At 42.4% G+C, this 22,837-nt stretch overlaps 1 protein-coding gene across 4 annotated transcripts in view; it reads right to left on the reverse strand.

Annotated features, from left to right (window-relative positions):
• Positions 1 to 4,496: 4,496 nt before the first annotated feature.
• RPAP1 (RNA polymerase II associated protein 1) overlaps positions 4,497 to 22,837 on the reverse strand; it is a 38,823-nt gene continuing 20,482 nt past the window's right edge. For 3 of the 4 annotated variants that reach the window (XM_088166973.1, XM_088166974.1, XM_014869245.2), the window contains exons 13-25: positions 21,648 to 21,782; positions 21,290 to 21,469; positions 19,166 to 19,323; positions 17,707 to 17,877; positions 16,743 to 16,944; positions 14,710 to 14,819; positions 12,668 to 12,863; positions 11,596 to 11,745; positions 11,010 to 11,152; positions 9,021 to 9,825; positions 8,107 to 8,283; positions 7,399 to 7,455; positions 4,497 to 6,682 (exon numbers count right to left, since the gene is read on the reverse strand). In XM_088166973.1, the coding sequence (XP_088023099.1) occupies positions 6,527 to 6,682; positions 7,399 to 7,455; positions 8,107 to 8,283; positions 9,021 to 9,825; positions 11,010 to 11,152; positions 11,596 to 11,745; positions 12,668 to 12,863; positions 14,710 to 14,819; positions 16,743 to 16,944; positions 17,707 to 17,877; positions 19,166 to 19,323; positions 21,290 to 21,469; positions 21,648 to 21,782 (2,640 nt within the window). In that variant the 3' untranslated portion in view covers positions 4,497 to 6,526. The remainder of the gene's footprint in view (positions 6,683 to 7,398; positions 7,456 to 8,106; positions 8,284 to 9,020; positions 9,826 to 11,009; positions 11,153 to 11,595; positions 11,746 to 12,667; positions 12,864 to 14,709; positions 14,820 to 16,742; positions 16,945 to 17,706; positions 17,878 to 19,165; positions 19,324 to 21,289; positions 21,470 to 21,647; positions 21,783 to 22,837) is intronic. The other variant, XM_088166976.1, reaches the window with a different exon arrangement.

Consider the following 22,837-nt stretch of genomic DNA (forward strand, 5'->3'; position numbering starts at 1 on the left):
AAGTATATTTTACATGCCTTTTCCTCCCACTTCTTTTAACAGTGGACAGACAGGAGGAGAGCAATGGCAGCTCCTGCCCAAATAATTTCATCAATCCAAACATGATCAATCTTACAGCAGACAAGAGGAACAAAAACGAGCCACCATCTGTGGTGTCTTCTGGGTGGCAGCACAACTAGCATTTTCTGAGTGAGCTGACACTCATGTCAGAGACAAGAGATGCATGATGGTTTTAAGAAACTTTTGTATCATTCTAAATTTGTTTTTTATAATCTATATTGAAAGATGCATTGATGCCAGGAGTAGCAAGCTGCTTTTTTGTGAAAGATGCTAACAGAATACCTTCACAATGGCTGTCATTGTATCATCATGGTATGGTACACCCCTCTGAAACTACAATTCACTGCCAGCAATGTAATACCTGAATTTAATTCAGAGCTCTTTGCACTTGGAAGATATTAAAGACCCTCCCTGAACATGCATTGTGCTGAAAACTGCTAAGAAAAGTCCACATGCACTGAGGAAACCTGGAACACTGTTTTGGAGATATTCATTTTTTGAGGCAAAAGTTTACTGTGGTTGAAGCAGTAACAGTAAATAATCACTTGATACACAAGCATCAGTCTCCCTTTCAGAAGACAGATCCAATATATTAATTGCTAAAGTGTCATCAAATATTTGACAGATCAGACCCAAATGGCGTGGTGTACTTACACCAGACGGCAATCTGAGTCTTAAAAGTAAAGTTACAGACTTCTTTGCTGTAAGGTTTCCAAATGGGCATGTTGTGCATGTTATTTATGGACATCTGCCCAGACCTTCACATGAACAGCTCAAGAGATGTGAGCTTCCACCTCAAACTCAGTAACAACATCTCAGTTCTCCAGTTTAACTGATGAATTACTGATTGCTTCTGCAAACAGCCAAAGGAGTGAGAAAAGCCAACACAAGTTACTATAATGGTGGTAAATTAAAAATAAAAAGGCAAACAGAGGGAAGGACAGTCTTGTTAAGGACAAGAAAGTCATGGAACACAGAAGAGAGGAGAAGACTCATAAAACTCCTCTCGATCTGAAAGACCCAGAAGCAAAAGCTGAGCCACTCTCCAAGCCCACCAGCTCACTCAATCCTTCTCTTTGTCCCTTCCCAAAGCGTCAGACTGGTCACTATGGTCAGGGAACAAGGCTGTGCTGTGACAGGACCTCCAGCATCTACACTCCTGCTCTGCTGTCCCCTCAGTTACCGCAAGGATTGGGCTTCTCCTGCCTCCCGTTCCCATAGCAAACAATCCTGCCGAGACCCCTCATGGCACCCAGGGCCCCACAAACCACCCCAAAGAGAGCCCTTGCTGAAGGCAGGGTGGCCACGGGGCTCAGGACTCGGGCAGCCCTCCCTCCTTCCCTGGGGAAAACGTGATGGCAGCACCGGCAGCATAGACACGAAAACCAACAACCACATCAGCCCCAGCACAAGACACACGTAGTTTAACTTTACCACACGTAGTTTTTAGCTTTACTAACCTGATCTGTGTCCTCAACAGCCCTCAGCCATGCTCCGGAGAAGCAGATAAAAGGCGACACCCTGTTCCTACCTGCCGCCCTTCCCGGCGCTCCCAGGTGTTCCCTGTTCCCTGCCCTGCCCCTCAGGACGGGCTCCCAGCACCCACATTGCTCCACAAAACTTTTCTTCAGCCTCAGTCATCAACGAATACCTCAGATTTCAGCATGCACTGTCACGTATGTGGCTGTGCTTTGACATCAGTGGTACTTTTAGATCACACAACCCCGTTTTTGTTGCGGCCAGGACAAGCTGCTGCTTTGCAATGAGCAGTAACCACTGGTCAGCTTTGTCACGGATGTTGGGCTAGGGCAGGGGGATGCACAGGGTGGCTGCATCAAACCTTCCCCCTGTGCCTTGGACTTGGTTCTGATGTCCATACACGGTACTTCCTGGGAATATTCATTGCCCTGACTGAGCTTATGAGCTGGTTACTGCACAGAAGTTGCCCAGACACACATTAAAGGACACTCATGTGCTCTCTGGAGCCTTAGGTGTCTGCTGGTATCTGCTGATTACAGCCCGCCTACAAATAAAGCACTGGAGCTGAAGCTGGGCCAGGTGCTGCTCGGTCTGAAATGACCTCTGTTCATTTAACCTGCACAGAGGCTCACAGTGCCTGCCCCTTTAGCACCGGCCTCAGGCTGAGCTGCAGCTCTTTGTGCTGAAACCTAAACACAGCATTGTTGAGCTGGTTTGAGACTCACGATTATCACAATAAAGGCAGGGAGGGGAGCACATTGTGGCAAACTTATCTCTGCTCACAACCACCACTTACCATGCAAAACACAGCAGTTCTGTGAGCAGGGCCTCCCTGCACATTCTCCATTAAAGGGAGAGGGGAAGCCAGTTTTTAAAAACTAGGGCAAAGGCCAGTAAATTACCACGAAATTATTTAAACATGGAACATCGGAAAGCCAGCTTTGTGAATGTAAATCTTATATGAGCTTCTGTAAGCCGATGGGAATAAACATTTTTTGCCTCCCAAATATGATCATCAGCTGGAGGCAGCACCACTTCATCAGCGAGAAATTTCCAAGAATTTGCAGAACCAGGAAGAAGCAAAAGCAAAGATTAACACGCCTTTCTAGTCTACTTTATGTCTGACACCAAAAGAAACGTGTTTGTCTGACCCTCAGTGTATTTGTACACCCACATCCTGCAGCTTCCTCTGTCAATGACTTCATCAGCAAAAGGTGTTTAGGGTTTGCCTGGCATTAAGTGGTCAGACAGAATGCATTAGTCTAGAAATGGATTATTAAATTCCACTGTCAAATTGAAGTAGTCAATAAATACAGTGGAATTAAAGTCCTTCAATTATATAATGCTTTATGTGTACTGTTAAAAAATACCCATACAGTGAGGTTTCAGTCCTGTTTTGATTTCTTCCTAGCCTAACCCTTTACTTCCTTCTGTCAGGCCTTATTCCACCTCAGTGTGTAATACTGCCAGCTACTGAGTTGCTTATATCTTTTTGGGGACCATCCCTACCCAGCAAAGTGAGCCAAGTCACCACATATAGATTCAAAACTCCAGGACTTCAAAACACTCATGCAGTTGAAGGATCACAGATCAACTCCCATTTCTTCTAGGCAGAAAAGGACATCCTTCCAAGCTGATGGGAGAATTCCCTCTTCCCTTTCAAAATGCAAAGGAAAATTCAGTAGAATGCCATTCAAGTCATGGGATGTAAACCTGTGACAGCCCCACCCTCTCACCTGCTTATTCAACAACAATGCTAAAAGGATTATCTCCAACTCATCTTTAGTCCAACCACCCACGTGTTTTTAAAACCACATTGTTGCTGCCTTCCACTACAGCCCATGCTAAATTTGTACCAATAGAGATTCCACTGTTACCCACATGGGACAATCATCAGTAGCTTGGATGAAACCAAGCATACTCTAGTGAAAAAGGACCAGAAAAAGGGGTGCCCTTTTTAAGAATTAAGACAGGCAGGAATTTTTATGGCTGTTGTTACTGGTTTTGTTGACTTCTGATGAGAGTTATAGGACAACATAAGTTTTTCTGAGTCAGAACTTCAGCACCAGAAACCTGTTTGTGGGTCCTGTTTCAGCAGAATTATTTTCTTCTTAAAGAAATCTTAAGCCTTCAGTAAGGACTCAAGAAGTCACATCCATTTTTCTGGACAGTTTTCATTTTCTTCCTCTCCTCACCTACCCAGACCAGGATTAAACTGGATTAATGGAATGGGCATGCTTTGGTCCTGCCTCAGACTGCATTCAGCCTAAATTTAAGTCTTACATTCAATGTATCATGATTTTTCAAAAATGCTCCTGCCAGCAAAGCACTGTATGGTTCTTAGCAACCCATCACATAAATATTTAGCTCTCCACGCTTGCTCCATAAGTATATGCAAAAATAAAGAATTCAAACAATGTATAAGGTGGTTGTTCTTTTTCAGGTCCCAATAGCATTGAGGCTGAGAAATCTTGCATTTAAACTAGATAAAGCAATGCCCTCTAGTGTTCTGTGGAGAAATCCCATACAAGATTGCCAAAAGCCTTAAAAATTAATGTACCATCTCAAATGAGTCAATGTTTTGAAAGCTTACAGCTCATATGCAGCATCCTTGGAGTTTTCTGTGTATGACTGTGGCCTGCAGAACTATATTTCCATTATTTTCCTTCTCTCCACTGCTGATACTTGCATCATAATTTCAAATACCATCTGTGGACAGTTTTCCCACCTAGGGCACGTGTCAAATCACAACACCCTGCACCTTCCCCAAGTACACACAGCATTTGGTACCCTGTGTTACTAACCCATCACACAATCAGGATGTCATTTTTGGCTTGAGGTGCTTTCTTACAGAGCTCCAAAGTTTAGCAGAATTCTTTAATGCAGCAGCTGTCCCAAGATACTGATAAACTGCAAACAGAACTGCTATCCAAATTCAAGAAAGACTCAAAGTATTCTCATAGTTCAAAAAAACTCCTGCAGAGCTATCAAAATATTTATTTACATCCTGTACACATTACAAAACTGAATTTTGCATCCCATGAAGGACTGGAAGAGATTTTACAACTGAAGGTCTGAAAAGCAAAAGGTAAAGTCCTTGATGAAGGCTGCTCTTAAATGGGCAGCTAGGAGTCCTTAAATTTTACCATCCATTGCTCTGAATGACAACTGCTGGGCTCTCACCATCTAAACAGATTAGAACTTGAACGACTTTGATTAAAGTTTTAATCACATCAAATACTTTAAAAATAATTAACAACAATTAAAAAATCTTGTTGGACCATTGTGCTTTTGCTCTTTTATATGACATTGATCTGCTGCAGATAGAAGCAACAGATCAAAAGGGAAGCAAAAAAAAAAAAAAAAGAAAAAAGAGACTGGAAACATCAGTTCTGCCCATTTCCTCTCTGAAATATGGAGGAAAAAAGATGAAACTGGCTATTTTCTGGCAACCTAAGGAAGGGGACTGGTGCACTTAGAAAACTGCCAATACAAAGACAGTATCAGTCACAAATGCCCTAAGCCTTATGTGATTATGCAGCCACTTGAGGAGGCAGCAACACTTGAATGTCAGGTGAAAGATACTGTATTATGACTGGACACAAGGTCTTTTCCAAACTCAATGATTCTTTGATTCTATTAAACCGGAATTTGTTTCCTGTAGGAACAATTTCAGTCATGACAAGTGGGCCTATTAAGAGTGATTCACACTCCTGTTGGGACATTCACTGGAGCAAGGTTAATTACAGGCATGGTTTCTTCAGAGGGAAGCTAGCTCAGCCTCTTTGATTGGTGGAGACAGAGGCTGAGCTCTTCGGACCAGGCATCACCCTGCACCTTCCAGAGGAATTTATTCATAAGAACAAAACATTAGAAATCTCTTTTAAAAGTTTTGTTCATAAAAGTCTAGTTCTCCAAACAAAAGCCTGCCAGAGTGACCATACAAAAATATAAAGAGAATACCCAGTGAGATCATATACCTAGACTAAATTCTGGACTTGATGTGGCACTTGTGATGAGCCTTTTAGGGCTCTATACTTGCAGCCCTTGTGTCTGAGGCTGCAATTCAGAATTTGGATGTAGAAGTGGGATCAAATTAGACATTTTTAAAATTAGGTTTGAGCTAGGAAACTCCACTTCAAAATGTAAATTGCATTCTCTTCAGAGGGCAACCAATACATATTCTAACTAACAGGCTTTACTTTTTACTTTTTTTTTTTCTTTCTCTAATGAGGGGTGGTTACTGCCAAGCATTCTGGCCTGCAAAGAAATTATTTTTGATCTTGTTATACACGTAACCAAATTAAGGGAGAAAAGAAAGCAGTTCAGAGACCATCCAAAAGACAGCCAAGGGACGATATTCAGTGTTTGTACCACTGCACTAGGAACTCATATTTCTTGGAGGTCTGACACAACACATTTGTTACTGAGTGTATGCACAAAACACTATCTTGGAGAAACTGCTTGTATGTATACGTTTAAAAAAAGCTGTCAGGATCAGATTCCTCCCTGTCACACTATCATTTTGTTTGCAGGGTATAGCCTGAGGAAAGGATCATTCAAAACTCGAGGTACAAAAAAAGCAATAGAAAGATCTGGGGAAAACAGACATTATGTTGAGAACCCGGTTTCCAGCCTGACTGTACAAAACAGCTTTTCCAGTTCCTTCAGTTTATTCAACAGTCCAGTGCCTTTCAGACACATTCTCACCTCCTCTGGGAAGAAGCAGAACAACTTGAAGGAGAATGGAGGAAAATGCTCCAAAATCCATCACAGAGAGGCCACACACACACATGCTGTCATACCTTGACAACATGCATGTTGCTCTGCAGGGCTGGGAGCATTCTACTAGTGCTTCACTAGGCAAAGATGCCAAGGGTCCAGGTAAGACACTAAAACCATCTGAACTGAAAGTAGTTTCATCAGTGAAGTATAAACTGAGCTTTTCCATTCTTTGCCTCGGCCCTGCTCTTTTACAAGTGCTTGGCTATGAGTCTATTGCTGATGCATTCTCTGTAATTTCTTTCTGTGTCACTATCTGCAGGTACTTCAGTCGCATGGGAGGGAGCTGCTCATAAAGGTCAAATCCCAGAGGACTCTCTGCATTCAGCAGTCTGTAGTACAGCAGGTGCTTTTTCAAGTTCTGAAAAAAGAAACAGAAAGGTATCTAATCTTTTCCACTGTCTCCAACAACAAAGCAAATCTGCAAATAGTACAATTCCATTATGCACAAGATATTTAATTACATTCTCTTCAATAGAAGAGCTATTGAAGGCAAGTTTCTTCCAATAAAATTCACTTCTTTTTGCATGAGAATTCCTCTTCTAAACACAACACCATTGTCTTCTCAACAGCCCCCCACAATGACTTCTTGCCAGAAACCCAAGTGGATTTTTCAGTGTGATCCAATAATTTACCGTAGACACAAATCACAGAGGGCCAAATGACACAGCTCGTCCCACAAAGGACAGATTTTGGCAAGTTTACATCTGTCCTTTTCAGGGGAAGTATCCAACTAAGAGTTAAGACAGATCACTGCTGGCCACCTATTCATAATTGTGCTACAATCATTCCTCTAACATCTAGATATAATGCTGCTTGTACAAGAGGCATGGAAATACAGTACAGGAGATTCATCTAGGTTCCAACAGGCTCAGTGTTTTGAGGTCAATTACTACAAGAACTGGTTAAGCGTATTTACAGATATTGCAGGCCAAAATCTTGCTGCTAATCTCCTCTCATTCTCAAATTAGCAAGGTAATTAAAAACAAAATTGAAAAGCCAAATACAAGTTCGTAAGAGTACCATGCATGGAAAACTTAATTCCCAGAGGCACAAACTGAATCTTACAAATCCTACCTCATCCACCAACAGCCATGTCTTCCGCAGCATGCTTTTCCGAGCAGCATCTATCTCCTGGGAACAAAACACATACTTTCCTTAATATGGTGCAGTAATACCTTTGCCCAGGGGCCTGCAGCTCTCCAGGATGATTTGTTCATTATAATGACGAACAGCTCGTTCCAGCAGAAAATGTCTCATCACTTAAATGCTGCCTCTCTGCTCCTTTCCCTGATCTGACTCAGCTGACTTCTCAACCTTTAGGTAGAACTGCAAATCAGAAGTGAAGTGCTGTTAGCACAACTATTCACTTACAGAGGCCTCAAGGCCATAGGAGGGCTTCTGCTTAGTTACTTAAGCAAAGTCAAAGAAAAGAGTATTTTGCACCTTAAGATTGCTAAGGCAGAGGCCAAATCTATTACAAGCTCTCTCTTTATGATTACCTTCCTTATTCTTTCTGCTTATTCTTCCCGCCACACATAATTGTTGACCTCAAAGATTTAGGGAGGACTGGCATTAATGCCAAAATGCATTAGGGTGTAGTGAACAAAAGCTGCTGCCTTGTATGCAGATTCTCAAACAACTGACCAGTCCTCAACACATTTGCTTACTATCTTTGTTTTCAAGTCCCAAAGGTCTGTGATTCATTGCAAGGCACACTGGACTTACAGGGAGAGCAGATGCAAAACCCAAAGATTGCAGCCCTGAAGCTCTGCTATCCATTACCTGTGTCGTGCTTTCTTGGGAGAAAATAAAACTGTTCACATGAGCCACGGCCACCACGTACAGAACAGGGCACCAAGTGTGGCGCAGGGCACCAGTGACCAGCGTTCGGAAGTAGAGTCGCAGGAGGTTCAGGTTATCCTCAGGAGGGCAAGTGTAACGCTCAAGAGGCACAGGAAACTGCAACAAACCCATCCAGAGGCAACATTACAATTTTGGTCAAGGTCTAAGTAGTGATAGGAAGTTCATGACTCCTAGAGAGCCCTTCCTTGTGCATGCCCTCCTATAATGTAAGGTACTCCAGCGGCATGACCCCCATTTGCAGCAGAACTGCTACAGCCCACCCTGACTGATGTGTTGTCAAGACCTCTTCAGCTTCATGGAGAGATGTTTTACTGGTCCTATCACTGCAGCTGATTTTTGGCACAGATAAGACGAGTGCTTATAAAATAAGAAGCAGAGTATTTTTGACAGGACTGCTAAATTCTATCTCTCGCGCTCTGCTCTCTCAAAAGAAACGCAGCCCTACACTTGACAGACCAAATCTTCTTGCTGTTACTCAGCAGAGCACCTTTCCAGTATAACTATATGTGGAAAGATGGTTGAGAGGGAAAATGACTATTTGTCTATGCATGGGCAAGGAAAAAGTTCCCACCAAGGTGTGAAAACATTTATTTAAGGGAAAGGTAATTGCTAGCAGAACACAGGGAGCAGCCAGCCCTTCATACATACAACCTATAAATTAGAAGGTTCTCAATGGTTAAACCAAGCAAGGTTTGGGACAGTTTCTAGTGAAGACTGAGCAATTTCACAGCTCCTGCCCTCCACACACACACATATCAAGGCTGGAGAATCACAGGCAAGAGCCCAGTAAGCCAGAAATAGAGTGACAGGCGATTCCCATAAGGCAGGATTACCTGCTGTAATGGCACTCCCAGCGCCCGCAGGGTATTTGTGTGTTCCCCAAAAACAGAGAGACGCAGATGAACACTGAAACGCTTCTGTAGAGGTAGAAGAACAAAGACTCCAAAGAGTGGATCTCCAAAGGAGACACCCTCAAATTGCTCCAGGAGACTTATATAGAGATCATGGAAAGATGCCAAACCAGGGAGAGGAGCATCCAAGTTCAGGGAGTCCAGGGCCTTGGGCTGGCAATACACAGAGAGAAGGGCAGCTGTGTAGCGGTGGATTGGTGCTTCCAGAAAGAGGTCACTGCCAGTGAGGAAGACACACATAAGTCGTGCAAGTTTGGCAGCAGTCGGGATGCTCTGAAGGATTTTAGAACGCCAGGTTTCCAGCAACAAGACCCACTGCAGATTCCAGGTCACAGTGTTGATGAGATCAAGTGGGAGAGAGTTCAGTATAGCCCCACGTGTCTCTGCATTAGTCACTTTGTTGTAGAGGCTGATAAGTGGAAAGAATGGCCAGTCTGAAGGCAGAATGGGCCCTTTGACCTCAGGAAGCAACATTGACTGGATGAGGTAATTCCGCCCTTGGTAGGACACCTGAGAACGCATAAGGGTGGGCTGCAAGTGGACAAAGTGAGAGAGGTAGCAGGAACGAATGGAAGGCAGATTCTGGTATGATTCTCTCAGCAGGGCACCACGAGTAACCTTTGGAAGAAATGCTGCTGCAGAGCCAGGTTGTGCCAGTTTGGCACTGGTGCCCAGATGCAGAATATCAGAGAAGTCAGCTGCTTCTGGCCCACCAGCTTTTCCTTCACTGTAAAGTAAAGACAAACAACATTTTAAGAAACAAACAAACAAAAACCTGAAATGTCAAACAAACAACACATCACATAAATTCATCTCTACAGTCTTCCTGGAACAGGGAGAGTAGTATATGCAGAGCACTCAACACTTTGTACATCATTGAGCTATTCTAATACAGAGGGCCTGCAAAGCATCAGCTACTTTGGTATTTAGAGGGAATTCACAGAACCACATTTGGAGTCAGCAACACTGAGGCTGTGCCATAAAAACCCTCCACACAATGCCAGTCTAGTGTGGAGCCTGAAACCCCTTGCCCAGAGAGGCAGCCTACTTACCAGCACAGACATGAGAATGCTGAGCTGAAATACTGCCTATCAGATAAGGCCTACACAAACCAGTAAGACAATTCTCAGAACAGAAACTTTGCAGCTGGCAGTGGCAGGGTCGGGGAGCCATATGGACTGATAGGAACTGTGCATGTGGAGGGTGTTTGTCAAATCCATATGCCACAATCTCAGACCAAAGACTCACCATTTTGTTGGCCCAACAAAAAAACCAAACTACCACCACACAAACAAATCCACTAACAAATTTTCCTTCCTTCTGAAAAAACATAATATATCCTTACAGAACCTTGGTTTAACCTCCTAGAGGGATACACCATAGCTAATTTCAAACAGATTGAGATGAAGAAGATAAACTGCTACCATCTTCTTGCCCAGATACGAGAGGATTCACATTTGAGATGCTCATGATTTCTTCCAGTGTAAAGTGGAAGACATGGCATTTGTCAAATCAGTAAACTTGATAAATAAGGGTTTGAGGACGGTTCATTGAGCTTTTCAGGCTATGTCAAATTCTCATTTATTTTCTAGACTCTCAGGATGGAAGATGTTAGGCCTGAGGGAGGATCAGTTCTATCAGGAATCACACAAGCCTTGTCCCAGAGGAAACCAAAAGAAACTGGTTACATTTCTCAACAGTGGTATATCAGAGAAAAATACACAACCACCTCGCTTGCCTGATTAGAAGGCTCCATGCCAAGAGAATAAGCCAATGAGTAAGTAAAATTTAACTACAGGCCCTGTTAAAGGCCAAAAATCATAACAAAATTGCAGTGCCGAGGTGTTTTTTCCATTTTCCCCATGTTTTCCCACGTACCAGACTAGAGAAAGGAAAAAATGCAAAGCTTACGGAAGAAACTCTGGATTAAAGGCAAGATCCAGTAGGACCTCGTGAGCCAGATACTCACTCCCTGGCAACAGACGGCTTAGCAATGCCATGGCAACACAGTGATGGAGTGAGGCATGCTGGGTGTAATCTGGACAAGTGCCTGCCTGTACAGGAAACAAAACAACAGATAAAAGCACTCTATCATTTGTCAACAAGACAATCAACAAGGACAGGAGGGTCAAACAAGACACAGATCTCACTGCGAAGTGAAAGACTGAGGCAGACTGCAAGAGCTGTCAGCATTTATACCAAGAGATATTTCTGCTTCCCCCGACTGTCTAAGATTTTTTTTTTAGCAACACAGTTGAAAACATTGTTCTTCCTTTATCCCAAACAAAAGCAAAAATATAATTTTTCCAGCCAAAGCATTTTGGAACTAAATCCCCATATCAGCAACTGGAAAGATGTTATTTGCTAGTGAGTCATAAAAGTCAGCAGAAGAGTTGCCAGACCTAAGTCAGATACAAGAAAGACCAGGGACATAAAGATCAACTGCCAGTGAAGTCAGTTCCTTGGGGGAAAGAAATGGAAGGACTAATAACGATACCATTCTCTGAGCCAAGGCCAACACAAAGTACTGCAGGTGATATTCATGGCGTAGGATCCACGCAGATGAGGGAGTCACAGAGGGAGGTCCAGTCTGCCAGCTTTGATGCAGATAATCCTTCAAGCCTCTGAAGCCCAGCACAGAGCTGTACTATAAAGGAATCACAAGTGAAGACAAATAACATTAAGACAGTTTGTGTTTGGAGGAAAGCAAAACACATCCCTCTCCAAGGCCCACCCCCTACCTTCTTTCACATGAGAATTCCTCTTGGCTACTCCAAAATCCGTATTTAAGAATAGCCTTATCTGCTTTTCTTCCTCAGGATTACCTGCTTCCATCATGACCATCCCCATCACAGATAATCAACAGTCCCTGCCTACATTTTCATAATGTTCTGTAAGGCAGAAATCTGGCCAGTGGCTTAAAATGTTCTTCCCTCATCTGGCCAGATATTTCCATTAGTAGCCAATCAGCTCATTCAACACAAGGTGACACAGGAAGGCTTTGAGAAAGCTGATACTAGGTATTCCACCTTTCTAGGGTTCAGACATTTGCTCTTTAGAGTCTGCAATCTTCCATGACTCGCTCATTCTAAAAATTCAGAATAAAACCAAAGTAGGAAGGACAGTCATCAGTGGCACTGTAGCACTCATTCTCTTCTTTAATATTGCCCTATTTTTCTTTGTTATATATGGTTCAACCATGATTTTCCTCCACTGACACTCAAGTTTTATATTTTGCTTAGCCAAACAATAGTTATTAAACTCTTCACAACATTCTTTCTAAATCCATCCTTTAAGCATCACCTGCTCTGTAATTCCAGCTTTCTGGTGTGAACTGAATATTGGAATTCAAAGACAAGATATTTTTCTGATCCTCATCCCACTTGTTCTGAAAGTCAGGCTGTTTCTCTCTATAATACTTTAATATTTTTAAAATAAAAATGCACAACAATTTGCTTTTAACAGTCCTTCTTACAACTCTTTTATGCCTGGGAAGGTACAAATACTAATCTCCCTCATAAGTATATCATAGTTCACCTAGAATTTACAGTGAAAAGGTTTATTCTCACCTTGCTGGTCAGGCCCTTGTGAATGTGAGTGATTTTATTGATGAGAAATAGGAGGGCAGTGAGGAAGGGGAAAGGTGACTTGGAGCCAACCAGGCTCAAAGGAGGTTTGCCTCCAGTGCAACTCAGAGATGCAATGCTGCCGACAGATTCCGGTGCCGGGGAACAGGACAGAGGGTTGCACAAAGCAGAACATGGCCTGTGTGAACAAATAAAGAGAGAGGGGTTAGGCCAAAAGCATTCACAGTGCTGAGGAATTATCTTGTTGAAATGTTGCTATCTGAACTGTACCACACATTGAAGCAAAATGGAAATCCTGAAGACAGTGAAAGCGAAAAGCCCGTGTCTCAGCTGGTACACCAAGCACTACTGCCATACAAGCTAATGCCAGTGAGCTGTCAGGAACCAACAGCTAAATTGGTCATGATGAGCAGAAATACTGATGCAGTGACGCATTTCTGATGTCAAAGACTTGAAAGTGTTGGACCTTGGATTTTAAAAAAATGCTCCATTCCCCACATACATACGCACACCAGGCTAATAAGGCTGCCCACCCACTCAAGACATTTCAATAATAAACTTGTAGGCAAAACCAAAAATCCAGATTATACCTAAAATTGACATTGCAAAAATGCTTATGTACTTAATGCCTTCATGTACTAATGAAATGCACATTTTTAAATTCTATTCAGAAAGAACATAGCTTTAATGTACATAAACATGACTGTGCAGACCACTCTTGGAGTGTGTTTTCTCTGCAGGTGAAACTACAAATTCCCACACCAGCAGTGCTTGTGGGGCCCAGAGTAGATACATCATGTCTGTATAGGTAAGACCACCACAAAGAAGACTGACCACAAGCAAACTGCTCAATGGTAACGGGGTAATAGGGCAAACCCTGTCAAAGATCCACATCACTACTCCATGGCAGAAAACTAATTGCTTAAATGCATTGCTCTTTCTACCACTGGTATTACATATAGGAAATGTATAAACACATGTGGGGCTCACAAAGTACCCTGAACTCCTGGACATAAACTTCCCAGAAAGCTTAGACAAAATTGTAAAAATATTAGGGCTGGGATCAGTTCACTCTGGTTTTTACCATCCAGTGTTAAGAACAGTGAGAATTCTTGCAGATGAGCTTTTATATCCATTGTCTTCAAACCGTGAGGACAGGCAGAAAAGGGTCTAAGGAGTGCTCTTGTATTGGAAGCTTTGGTGCCAAGAGCTTCAGATCTGTTTCATTCATGAAAGAACATGGGCCAAAATGTTTGGTGACCATTCAAATACCACTTGAAAACAAAAGTTCCAAGTGCCCTTTACATCAGATGTTCTCAGAGGTGGATGGATGCCTCTCTGATTGCAAGTCAGGCCTTCTGGATTCCCCACTCCAGAAGATTAATCACAGCCTAGTAAGGAGGCTCCCTCTACAGCAGAAAGACAGAATATCTGCAGTGCTTAACTGTTCCTAGAGCCAGAGCTTATGTTATCCAAGTGTCTGGAAGAACAGTTTGGTATCTGTTCTTGCACTTCTCTGCAGGGGTTTTCAAAGCCCTAGTGAAGCTCTGCAGGAGCTTAAAGATGTGAATCTAGTCAAATTCTTTTATATAAGCAGCACCATACAAAGCACACAAATGGTACATGAACACACACACTCACTTCATCATGTAAGAGGGACTCAACTAATGCTACTTGTACTATTTTCTTTTAGACCAGTGAAACCAAAGAAGAATGAATGCCAAGAGTGACTAAAATAATCTGAAATTGCTATGAAAAACCCAGCTACATGGCAAAGCAGACATGCAGCAGCACCAGCAGAAAAGGAGGAGCAACAAACCTCTGCAGCCATCATGCCTTTTCTGTGGGGGGGGAGAGGACAGAGCAGGGTGTAGACACAGCCCTACTGCACTCCAATTCCCATACCTGGGGCATATTGCACAGGGAAAAGAGGAGAGAGGGAGGAGAGCTGACACACAGTACAGTATAGAAATGGGGCTCCCTTAGCTTCTGACAACAGCATCTTAGCAGTGCAATGGTTTTACCTGAGCAAATCCCACATGCTGTCTATGGCTGGCTGGCTGAGAAGGGGCTGCAGCATCTCTGAAGTCAAACGTTCCAACTCCTCTAAGCAGTCAACTGGATTGACTGATGGCTGCAGAAGATATGGAGAATGACAGGAAAAGAGAGTAAATGACCATAGCATCCAGTGATAGCAAAAAAGACAGACTGATTTATTTACTTCCTCTGTGTTTATCATCTTTTTGCCAGACCCCACCACCTACATAGTGGTACTACTCTAGGTTAGAACTGGCCTCACTGCTCATAATGTGGAAGCTGAGAGCTGGCACCTCAAGGTGTTCTCACTCTCAAGAATTAAAATGTATCCCAGAGATTCTTAACTGGCTGGAAACAATTTATGGGATCCTTGGAATCAAGATTCCCTAAATGAAAACTTGGCTAGCCCCCTCCTCCTACCATCTACTTGTTTTTATTTAAATTGAAGATGACCAGATCAAAGGTGATCAGAACTATCTTGAGAAATCTGAGTGGCACCATGAGGGTCTCCAAAAAAAACAAAACAAAACAAAAAAATTAGCTGCATAAAGTGTGATTGACCTACCCATCAAAGCATGACTGTGGATGAACATTGCACAGAGAAGGAACTGTGGCTTTTAGAGAATCATCCAAATTCTTCTGACCCTAGTAAGCAATATTCCTAGTTGAAGGAAAATGCTGGCAAATTTTAACACTTTTTATCTTCATTAAAATGCTGCTTTGGGTTACAGAAATACTCATTTCCATTACATAAAATCTGATTTTCCCCCAGGTGAAATCCACCTCCAAAAATCAGTAAAACCTTTGTGAAGATGTTAACCTTAGTTTTTAATAGTCTAACAAAAATATTCCAAGAAGGTCCCAGTATATACTAATCTAATTATTATACAAGTTGATTTTTCTTGCACTAATCTATTAAACATGCTACGTACAATTTGGTTTTTTTCATCAGCTAACTACAGGTAGGTGACTGAACCTCTTTTAAGTGGAATTTCAAAATCCCAGCACAATCCAAGGACTTAAAAAATTGTTTCCTCAGCCACTCTTCTGGGATATCTGAAAAGGTTAAAAAGGAGCATTAACCTCTTGGCTGTCCTGGTTCTCTAATGCTCAGGATATATTCACAGCCTGTGAAAGGTATGCCAACCTTTGGGGACCTGAAGACATCTTTGAGAGATCCTGGCAGTTTCCACCCCAGCCATAACTAATAAACTCAGTTGCTTTTGGCAAGTTTCAGAGGAGTTGCACAAGTGTGAATAACTACAGCCATTAAATTACCCCCACACCTTCAACACAGCTCTCCCAAGTTGGAACTCAGACATGTCAGCTGGGCAGCAAAGAGGAAAATTGCATTTATCTTTAGAACATGAATCTTTAAGGCAACTAAAACGTAAGACATTATTCTATAACAGCATCACACTGAGATGTCACCTTCAGAAAACTCACTTTAAAAGATGATCACATACTACAACTGTGTGTTACAGAATTTAACCTTGAATGTCAGTGGGGCAACAAATAAATCTATCTTGATTATTTCCTATCCAAAGTTCATATGGCATGACCCTTAATGCTCAATCTTCCACCCAGATGACTGCAGTGTAGGTGTCTACATGTAAGCTCTCATACCAAAGCAAATGCAAAAACACATGACTTGATTTATCCCACTAGGAAAAACGACTGCCAAATAAAATTATGTTGTATTTGCTTCATGCTTTGGAGCTCTGTAGTAAATCAGAACAATAACAGACTACCACATACCTTGATTGAGACTCTGATCCCAAAGGATGAAAGGACACAAAAGGAAGACAGATATTCGGCACTGCTAACATATAGGGTCAGCAGACTTCAGTGACCCTGAATGTCATGCAGCCTAGATATGAGCTATGGTAACAAAATCAGTGCTCAGCTAGATGCCTTAATATCTGTCTTTTTAGTACTGCCAGTAAGTTCCAGTTTTCAGAGGTAATACACAAGCTGATGCTGGTGAGATGAGAAGACAGCCTGTATTGTCAGGCCTTACCTGTTGACTGTAGGCACTGTAATAAACTCCCATGAAGATCACACAAGTTGTGGTCAGAGGCTGGAGAGTTTGCCAAGTTTCTGTCTGGGATATCTGCTGAAGGATTTTTTTCAGACTTGTCTCAAGGAAGGGCTGTAAGCCTGACACTTGACTCCATGCTACTGGAGGAGGTGGAATCTGTTCGCTGTCTTCTGAGTTACTGCTGAAACACAATGGAAGAATGACACAGGATAGCAAATAAGTATCAAACAAATGTCTCTCTAAATCATCAATTTTAATAGAAAGATGTGGTCTAGAAAATTATATCCAACAGCATAACTAGGGGGAAAGTCCTTGCATAGTCCCACAACCCAGACCAAATAATTTAGGCAGAAAGGATAAATGTAGAATGTACTTACAAAAGCTGAAGTTTCTTCTCCTGCACTACTCTGCCCCTGACCTATGCTCTAACCTTACCAGAAATGCTATCTCAGTACTCAGCTTTAGTTAAGGAGTTTCTTGCTTTCCACCAGAGAAAGTAACTGTGTCTGCAGCAAATCCTACTGCTGATGTCTATCAAAACCAATCACCTCTTAACCCTGACTCATCTTGGTTTCTGCATAGAGGCTCTTTCCTCCAAACCTCAAGACATTTACTTTCTTTACTCCCAGGAGAAGTTCAAAGCAGCTTCCTAGCTCCTTTCAGCAGGGCATTTGGCTAACAGTGCCCTTTAAGGCCCCAGCTTAATGTGGATTTTGACTCCTGCCTCTGGCATGCTAGCAGCCATACAGCTGTCAGACCAGATGCCACTTCTGACCTTGTGTAAGGGGTATATACCCACCATGCAGGGGCCCACCTGTGGGACAGTAAACAACAGAAAATGAGGAGGGAAAAAAAAAGGTGACAGCCAGGTCTCCAAACCAAAGAATGGGAAGATGGGATGCCAACTACTGAGATGCACAGAATGGTTACTTAGAGAGCCTACCTGCTCAACTTGGCCTGCAGCTCTGCCGTGTATCCTGCTGTTTGTGTCACTTGTGTCAACAGAGTAACCACTGCTGCAGCTCGCTGCACAGACAGCTCAACCACAGGGCTCTTCCTGCTGAGCAACTCGGGCAGGGACTGCAGTATCCTCACCAGCACAGGGTAGAGATCACTGTGTATGAATTACAGAATAGATATGGTTGGAAAAGGTCTCTGGAGATCATTTGTATTTCAACTCCCTGTTCAAGACAGGCCAGCAAGAGCAAGATTGCACAGCGATATGCCCAGTCAGATTTTGAGTATCTTCAAGAATGCAGAGTTCAGTATCTTGCTGTGCAAAAATGCCCCAGTGTTTGATCACCTTTACAGTAAAGTTAGTAAGATTACAGTAAAAACACTTCAGTGGAATTTCCTGTATTTCCATTTGGGCCCATCAGCTCTTCACTTTCCGCTGGAAGAATCTGGCTTTATCTTCTTTACACTCTCAAATCATTTATTTATAAAGATTTCTAAAATGTGATTATGAGAACCACTACAATAACAAAAATAAACTGACATAGAAAAAAGATAACAAAGGAAGATTACTGCTATTCCAATTTCATCTGAGTGGGACCTACCTAACAGACTGCCTCCAAACACTCTGATTACCTCTTGAAAAAACTACTTTGATTCTATTCTTGCTGGAGAGTAGTTCTCAGATTCTCAGCCACACTTATAATCTTTAAGGAATTTGCTGTCTCTTTCCTCAACATTATTTACAGTGCTAAAATAGTATATAGTTTTTACTCTTTTTTAATCATACACCAGGTTGTGCCAAAGAACACAAAATGCTGTTGTGGATGAGAATCTCCCTTCTGAAACTCAATACTGGCTTCCCTTTTACTCCAGTTCAGAGCAACTCCACAGTCATCTCTCTTCAATGCAGTTACAGGGAGAAGATTTAATGCTTGACGTAGGTGAGACCTACACCAGGGGCAGACCTTGGCAGTCAAGCACAAGAACTTGTCCTGACCTGGAAGTCGATGCATCGTGCAGTTTGTGTGCACCAGCCTGCCCCACTCAGTGTGGTGGCTGCTGCCCACATGCTGCCCCTCAAGGTCAAGCAGATTCAGTCCTGGGTGTGCTGCAAACCACGAGTTTTGATGCCATACAAGCACAGATTATTCATCCCTTCAAAGGGAAAAAGATGCAGCCCTAAAAAGCTACAGTGGTCTCCCACTGTAAAGGAGAAACAAAATAGTGCTTAAACACAGGAGATAGTGAACAACCAGAAAAAGGCAATACACAGCCTGAATACCCTTAGAAACTGAGTTTTACTGCAGGGGGACAGACAAAGTGAGGAACGACACCCTGAAGGAACAGAGACTGAGCCCGCAGAGCCCTCTCTCCGCCCCTTTGGAACAGATGTCCACGGTCCCTGCTGTGCCCTCCACGCCCATCCCTCCAGCTCGGAGCTGTACCTGTAGAGGTCGCAGGCCTGCCCGTAGCCAGCAGCCACAGCCCAGAGCCGGAAGGCTTCGGTGCTCAGCCTCATGGCTTCCTCCCTCGGCAGAGGCACATCCAGAGGCTCTTCAGCGATAAAGCGACTTAGCCGACTCTTCATCTCAAATGTGTTAAGCTGTAAACCAAACCAAGGAAAAAGAAAAGGATGAAGAACAACAAAGACAAAGGGATAAGGGGCATCAGCTGCATGCATCATTACCTCATTGCTCTGACACACACGAAGAGCTGCAGATTTCAACTCAGCTCATTCTGAACTCTTCCTGCACTGCTCAAATCTGCTTTTGTTTTGTGCAGTCTTAAGGAGCAGACTACTAAATGGTCAATGGCTATTAGGAGAGAAGGAAGGGATGCCTAGGGGTACCTAATCCATCCCTAATACAAGTCAACTACACCTAAATAATTTCTGATGGAGGTTTGTCTGCCCCACACACACTCGTGTTTTGGATGTTCTCTGCAGCATTTAACTGATTTTAAAAAAAATTATATAATTATCCTTCTTTAAATAGTCAAAAATACAACTCTCTGAATCAAGCTTATATGTAAAGACATAGTGTGTGGAAAAAGATGTCTACAAAAGTAATGAACTGATACTGACATTTTTTGGAGGTCACACTAGATGGGCTTCAGAGGTTCTACAACCTAAGTCTTTCTATAATCCAGTGTTTATTTTATGCAAAAGGTACCTCCTGCCTATTACTTTCATAAGGTTATCGAATTTTGATGCCTTGTAAATGTTCTGAGGTTATTTTGGTACTGAATTAAGCATGACATGACTCATTTGCAGTTCTCTAGAAATAATTTTTATCCTCCTCTACATCTGGGTATTTTTACTTAACCATAAAATAGAGCCTCTCTTTCCTTCTCCCACACATACAAAAGCTTCTATGTGCTCTGTCTAAACAAATGAGGCAACAATGTCTTTTTCACAGCACAAGGACATATTATAGGTAATTTAAATTTCAAATGCTTTAGAGACATCTTGTAGGCAAATCAATGCACACCAGCAAGAAAGCAAAGGAGCTGATGAGTCAAAACTATAAATTCTGACACCTCTCCTACAGAACAGAGAACAAAGTCAAATTTACTTCCAGGAGGAAGATGGAAGAACTTTGTTGTTAGCTAAAATAAATTCCTACATTGATGGTTTTGATTTAGTTTTTTATCTTCCACTTCCACATTTAAGTCCATGTAACAGAATATATGAGAGAGTAACAGGAGCAAAGCCTGAGTGTCAGGAACCTTCTAAGCAATTTTTGCATGCCGTGAAACACCTGGAGTACACAAAGCCTGAAGTAGAAAAATATGTGAATTTTACTCTGTTATATTCCTCGTACCACTTACAGTCATTAAATATCCCGCTATCCATCATTATTCTCTGCATTTTACAGCACAAAGCAGTGTTCTGTTGACAGTAGCAATTTCCTGGGTAGCAATTTGTTAGATGCTGTTAACAATAGTGAACCAAAAAGCCTAAGAAGTGCTCTTTGCACTGTAATGAGTGCTGCTCTTGGTAGATTTCATGCATTTATAGCACCAGCATGACAACCTATATGAAGGAATGCAATTATCTCTGAAGTGGAAAACCAGTCCAGAAGTTAAGAGGAGTTGAAAACACTGATGAATTATCACAGAGTTATTAAGGCAAATTAATGGCAGAAAAGTTCAACCAGGGTTGTAAAACACAAGGATAGTGATTATTTCTCTGGTTTATAGAGTCTTATGCTGTCAATTCCTGAAACACGGGAGTGTACAGAGCATCACACATCAATGCATGCTCTAAACACCTGCTCCTGGTCCCTATTACCCTGCTGGGCTCTGTGACTTTCACATGAGTGCATTACACAAACCATAAAAGGCAGAGTAAAGCTTGAGACAGCTCATCTACCATTATGCAGGAGAAGTATCATTATTATGACACTGCCAACAATTCCTTCAAAACACACTAGTGCACCTTCCTCATCCTGGTTTCTTCAGCTTCAGCTCACAGTCACCTCCAGTTAGCTTTGTCTCTTTATTTAGGAAGGAAGGCATAGAGAAAAAAGGCCTTAGCAATCAGAAAAGCTCTTCCAGGAACCACTCACCAGCCTGGCTGTTGCATTTCGGCCTCCAGATGCCAACACCCTGATGAACTTCATAGCACTGGCACAAGCAACTCCGTGGAGACTGGTAAGTAAAAACCCTGGTTCAGCCACTTTGGGATCCCACTGAGTAGGGAGAAATTCCCTGACAATGGTCTCAATCAATCGAGGACAGTCAAGCAGCTGCAGAGAAACAGAAGGGAGCACAATTAACTAAAGGTATGCAGTCAAGCAGACATGCAGAAGACATGCAAAAAAGACAAGTTTGTCTGATCTCCTTGCCAAAATTTCACCTGACATTTCTTCCCTTTTCCAAACCTTTTTCTATTGTTCCCAAGCTCTTATACAATGGGAGATTTACCTGGCTGCATGCTTCAGAGGAATGCCTTGCTATATGGGTGAGGATGTGCAGTATATCCAGGACAACTGCTGGAACAGGTCGCACCACCTCTAGGATGTACCTCAGCCGGTGCTGGATCCTTGTCTTCAAAAGCCCCTGAAAGGTGTAAAAAAAAAAATTTAAAAATCTGTTAAGGTCTAAACAAGTGCTCTCTGTACTTCAGTTGATGGAAGCCAAAATAAGATTGCATCTTCTTCAGGGACTGTTTTAAAATCAGCAGTCATGAAACAAATAAGCTTCTGTGCTTTTGCAAGTATGCTAGCAAATGAGCAAGGGTTATCTGAACAGAGCAGAAATAACTTTATTTCTGTTCTGAATCAGACCACTGGTGGGGTGTGGATACTTAGGTTTTTCAGAGTATAAAACTCTTAGTGCCAGGGAAATAACCTTCCCTATAAAAGACTGTTAAAACCTACTGCTGATGAAGAAAGTTCTTGAGGTCCTTGAATAATTTTGGCTAGACACTACCTCCAGCTAATGCAGCACTCTGTCTGAGAGTACCTGTCACGTCAGAGAGACAGAAACAGAGAACAGACACAAATTCCTATTTTGCAGTAAGAAAAGAGATGCATAGGGATGATGTGACTTTATGATCAGCAGCAGTGCCAGGAAACAAATCATCAGTTTACAACACAGTGTGATGCATTCCTGGTTCTGGGAAAAGGCAAATCAATAATACCTGAGTAACAAACAAACAAACAAATAAATAATACCTGAGCTCATCCTACTGATACTTTCAAAAATTTGCAGCCAAGCAAGCTGTGGCTCTAGGCCTGACCAAGTTCAGCAGCTAGTTTAAATACTCCTTTTCCAACTGTGTGGAACAGTGGGAATTGAGTTGTACCAGCCAATAAACAAGTGTGAAATGGAACTGCACAGCAATGGGAACAGAGGGGAATTTTATCCCAAACACCTTCTTAGTTCGTGCCACTCAGAACAAGCTGGATTATGCTGAACCATGACACAGTTAACAGAATCACAAACTGATCTCCAATCTATCTACCACTCTTTTATTATTTTTAAACAGTGCCTCACGCCTAGCAGAACACATCTGAAATCAGAAAGCCTCTAAACACGACCAAATATCCAAGTACAGTAATTCATTCACCCAATGATGCTTTTAGACCAAGTGCTGTTCAAACACAAGCTCA

Source organism: Sturnus vulgaris, chromosome 6, assembly GCF_052056855.1.
Source record: "Sturnus vulgaris isolate bStuVul1 chromosome 6, bStuVul1.hap1, whole genome shotgun sequence".
Lineage (NCBI taxonomy): Eukaryota > Metazoa > Chordata > Aves > Passeriformes > Sturnidae > Sturnus > Sturnus vulgaris.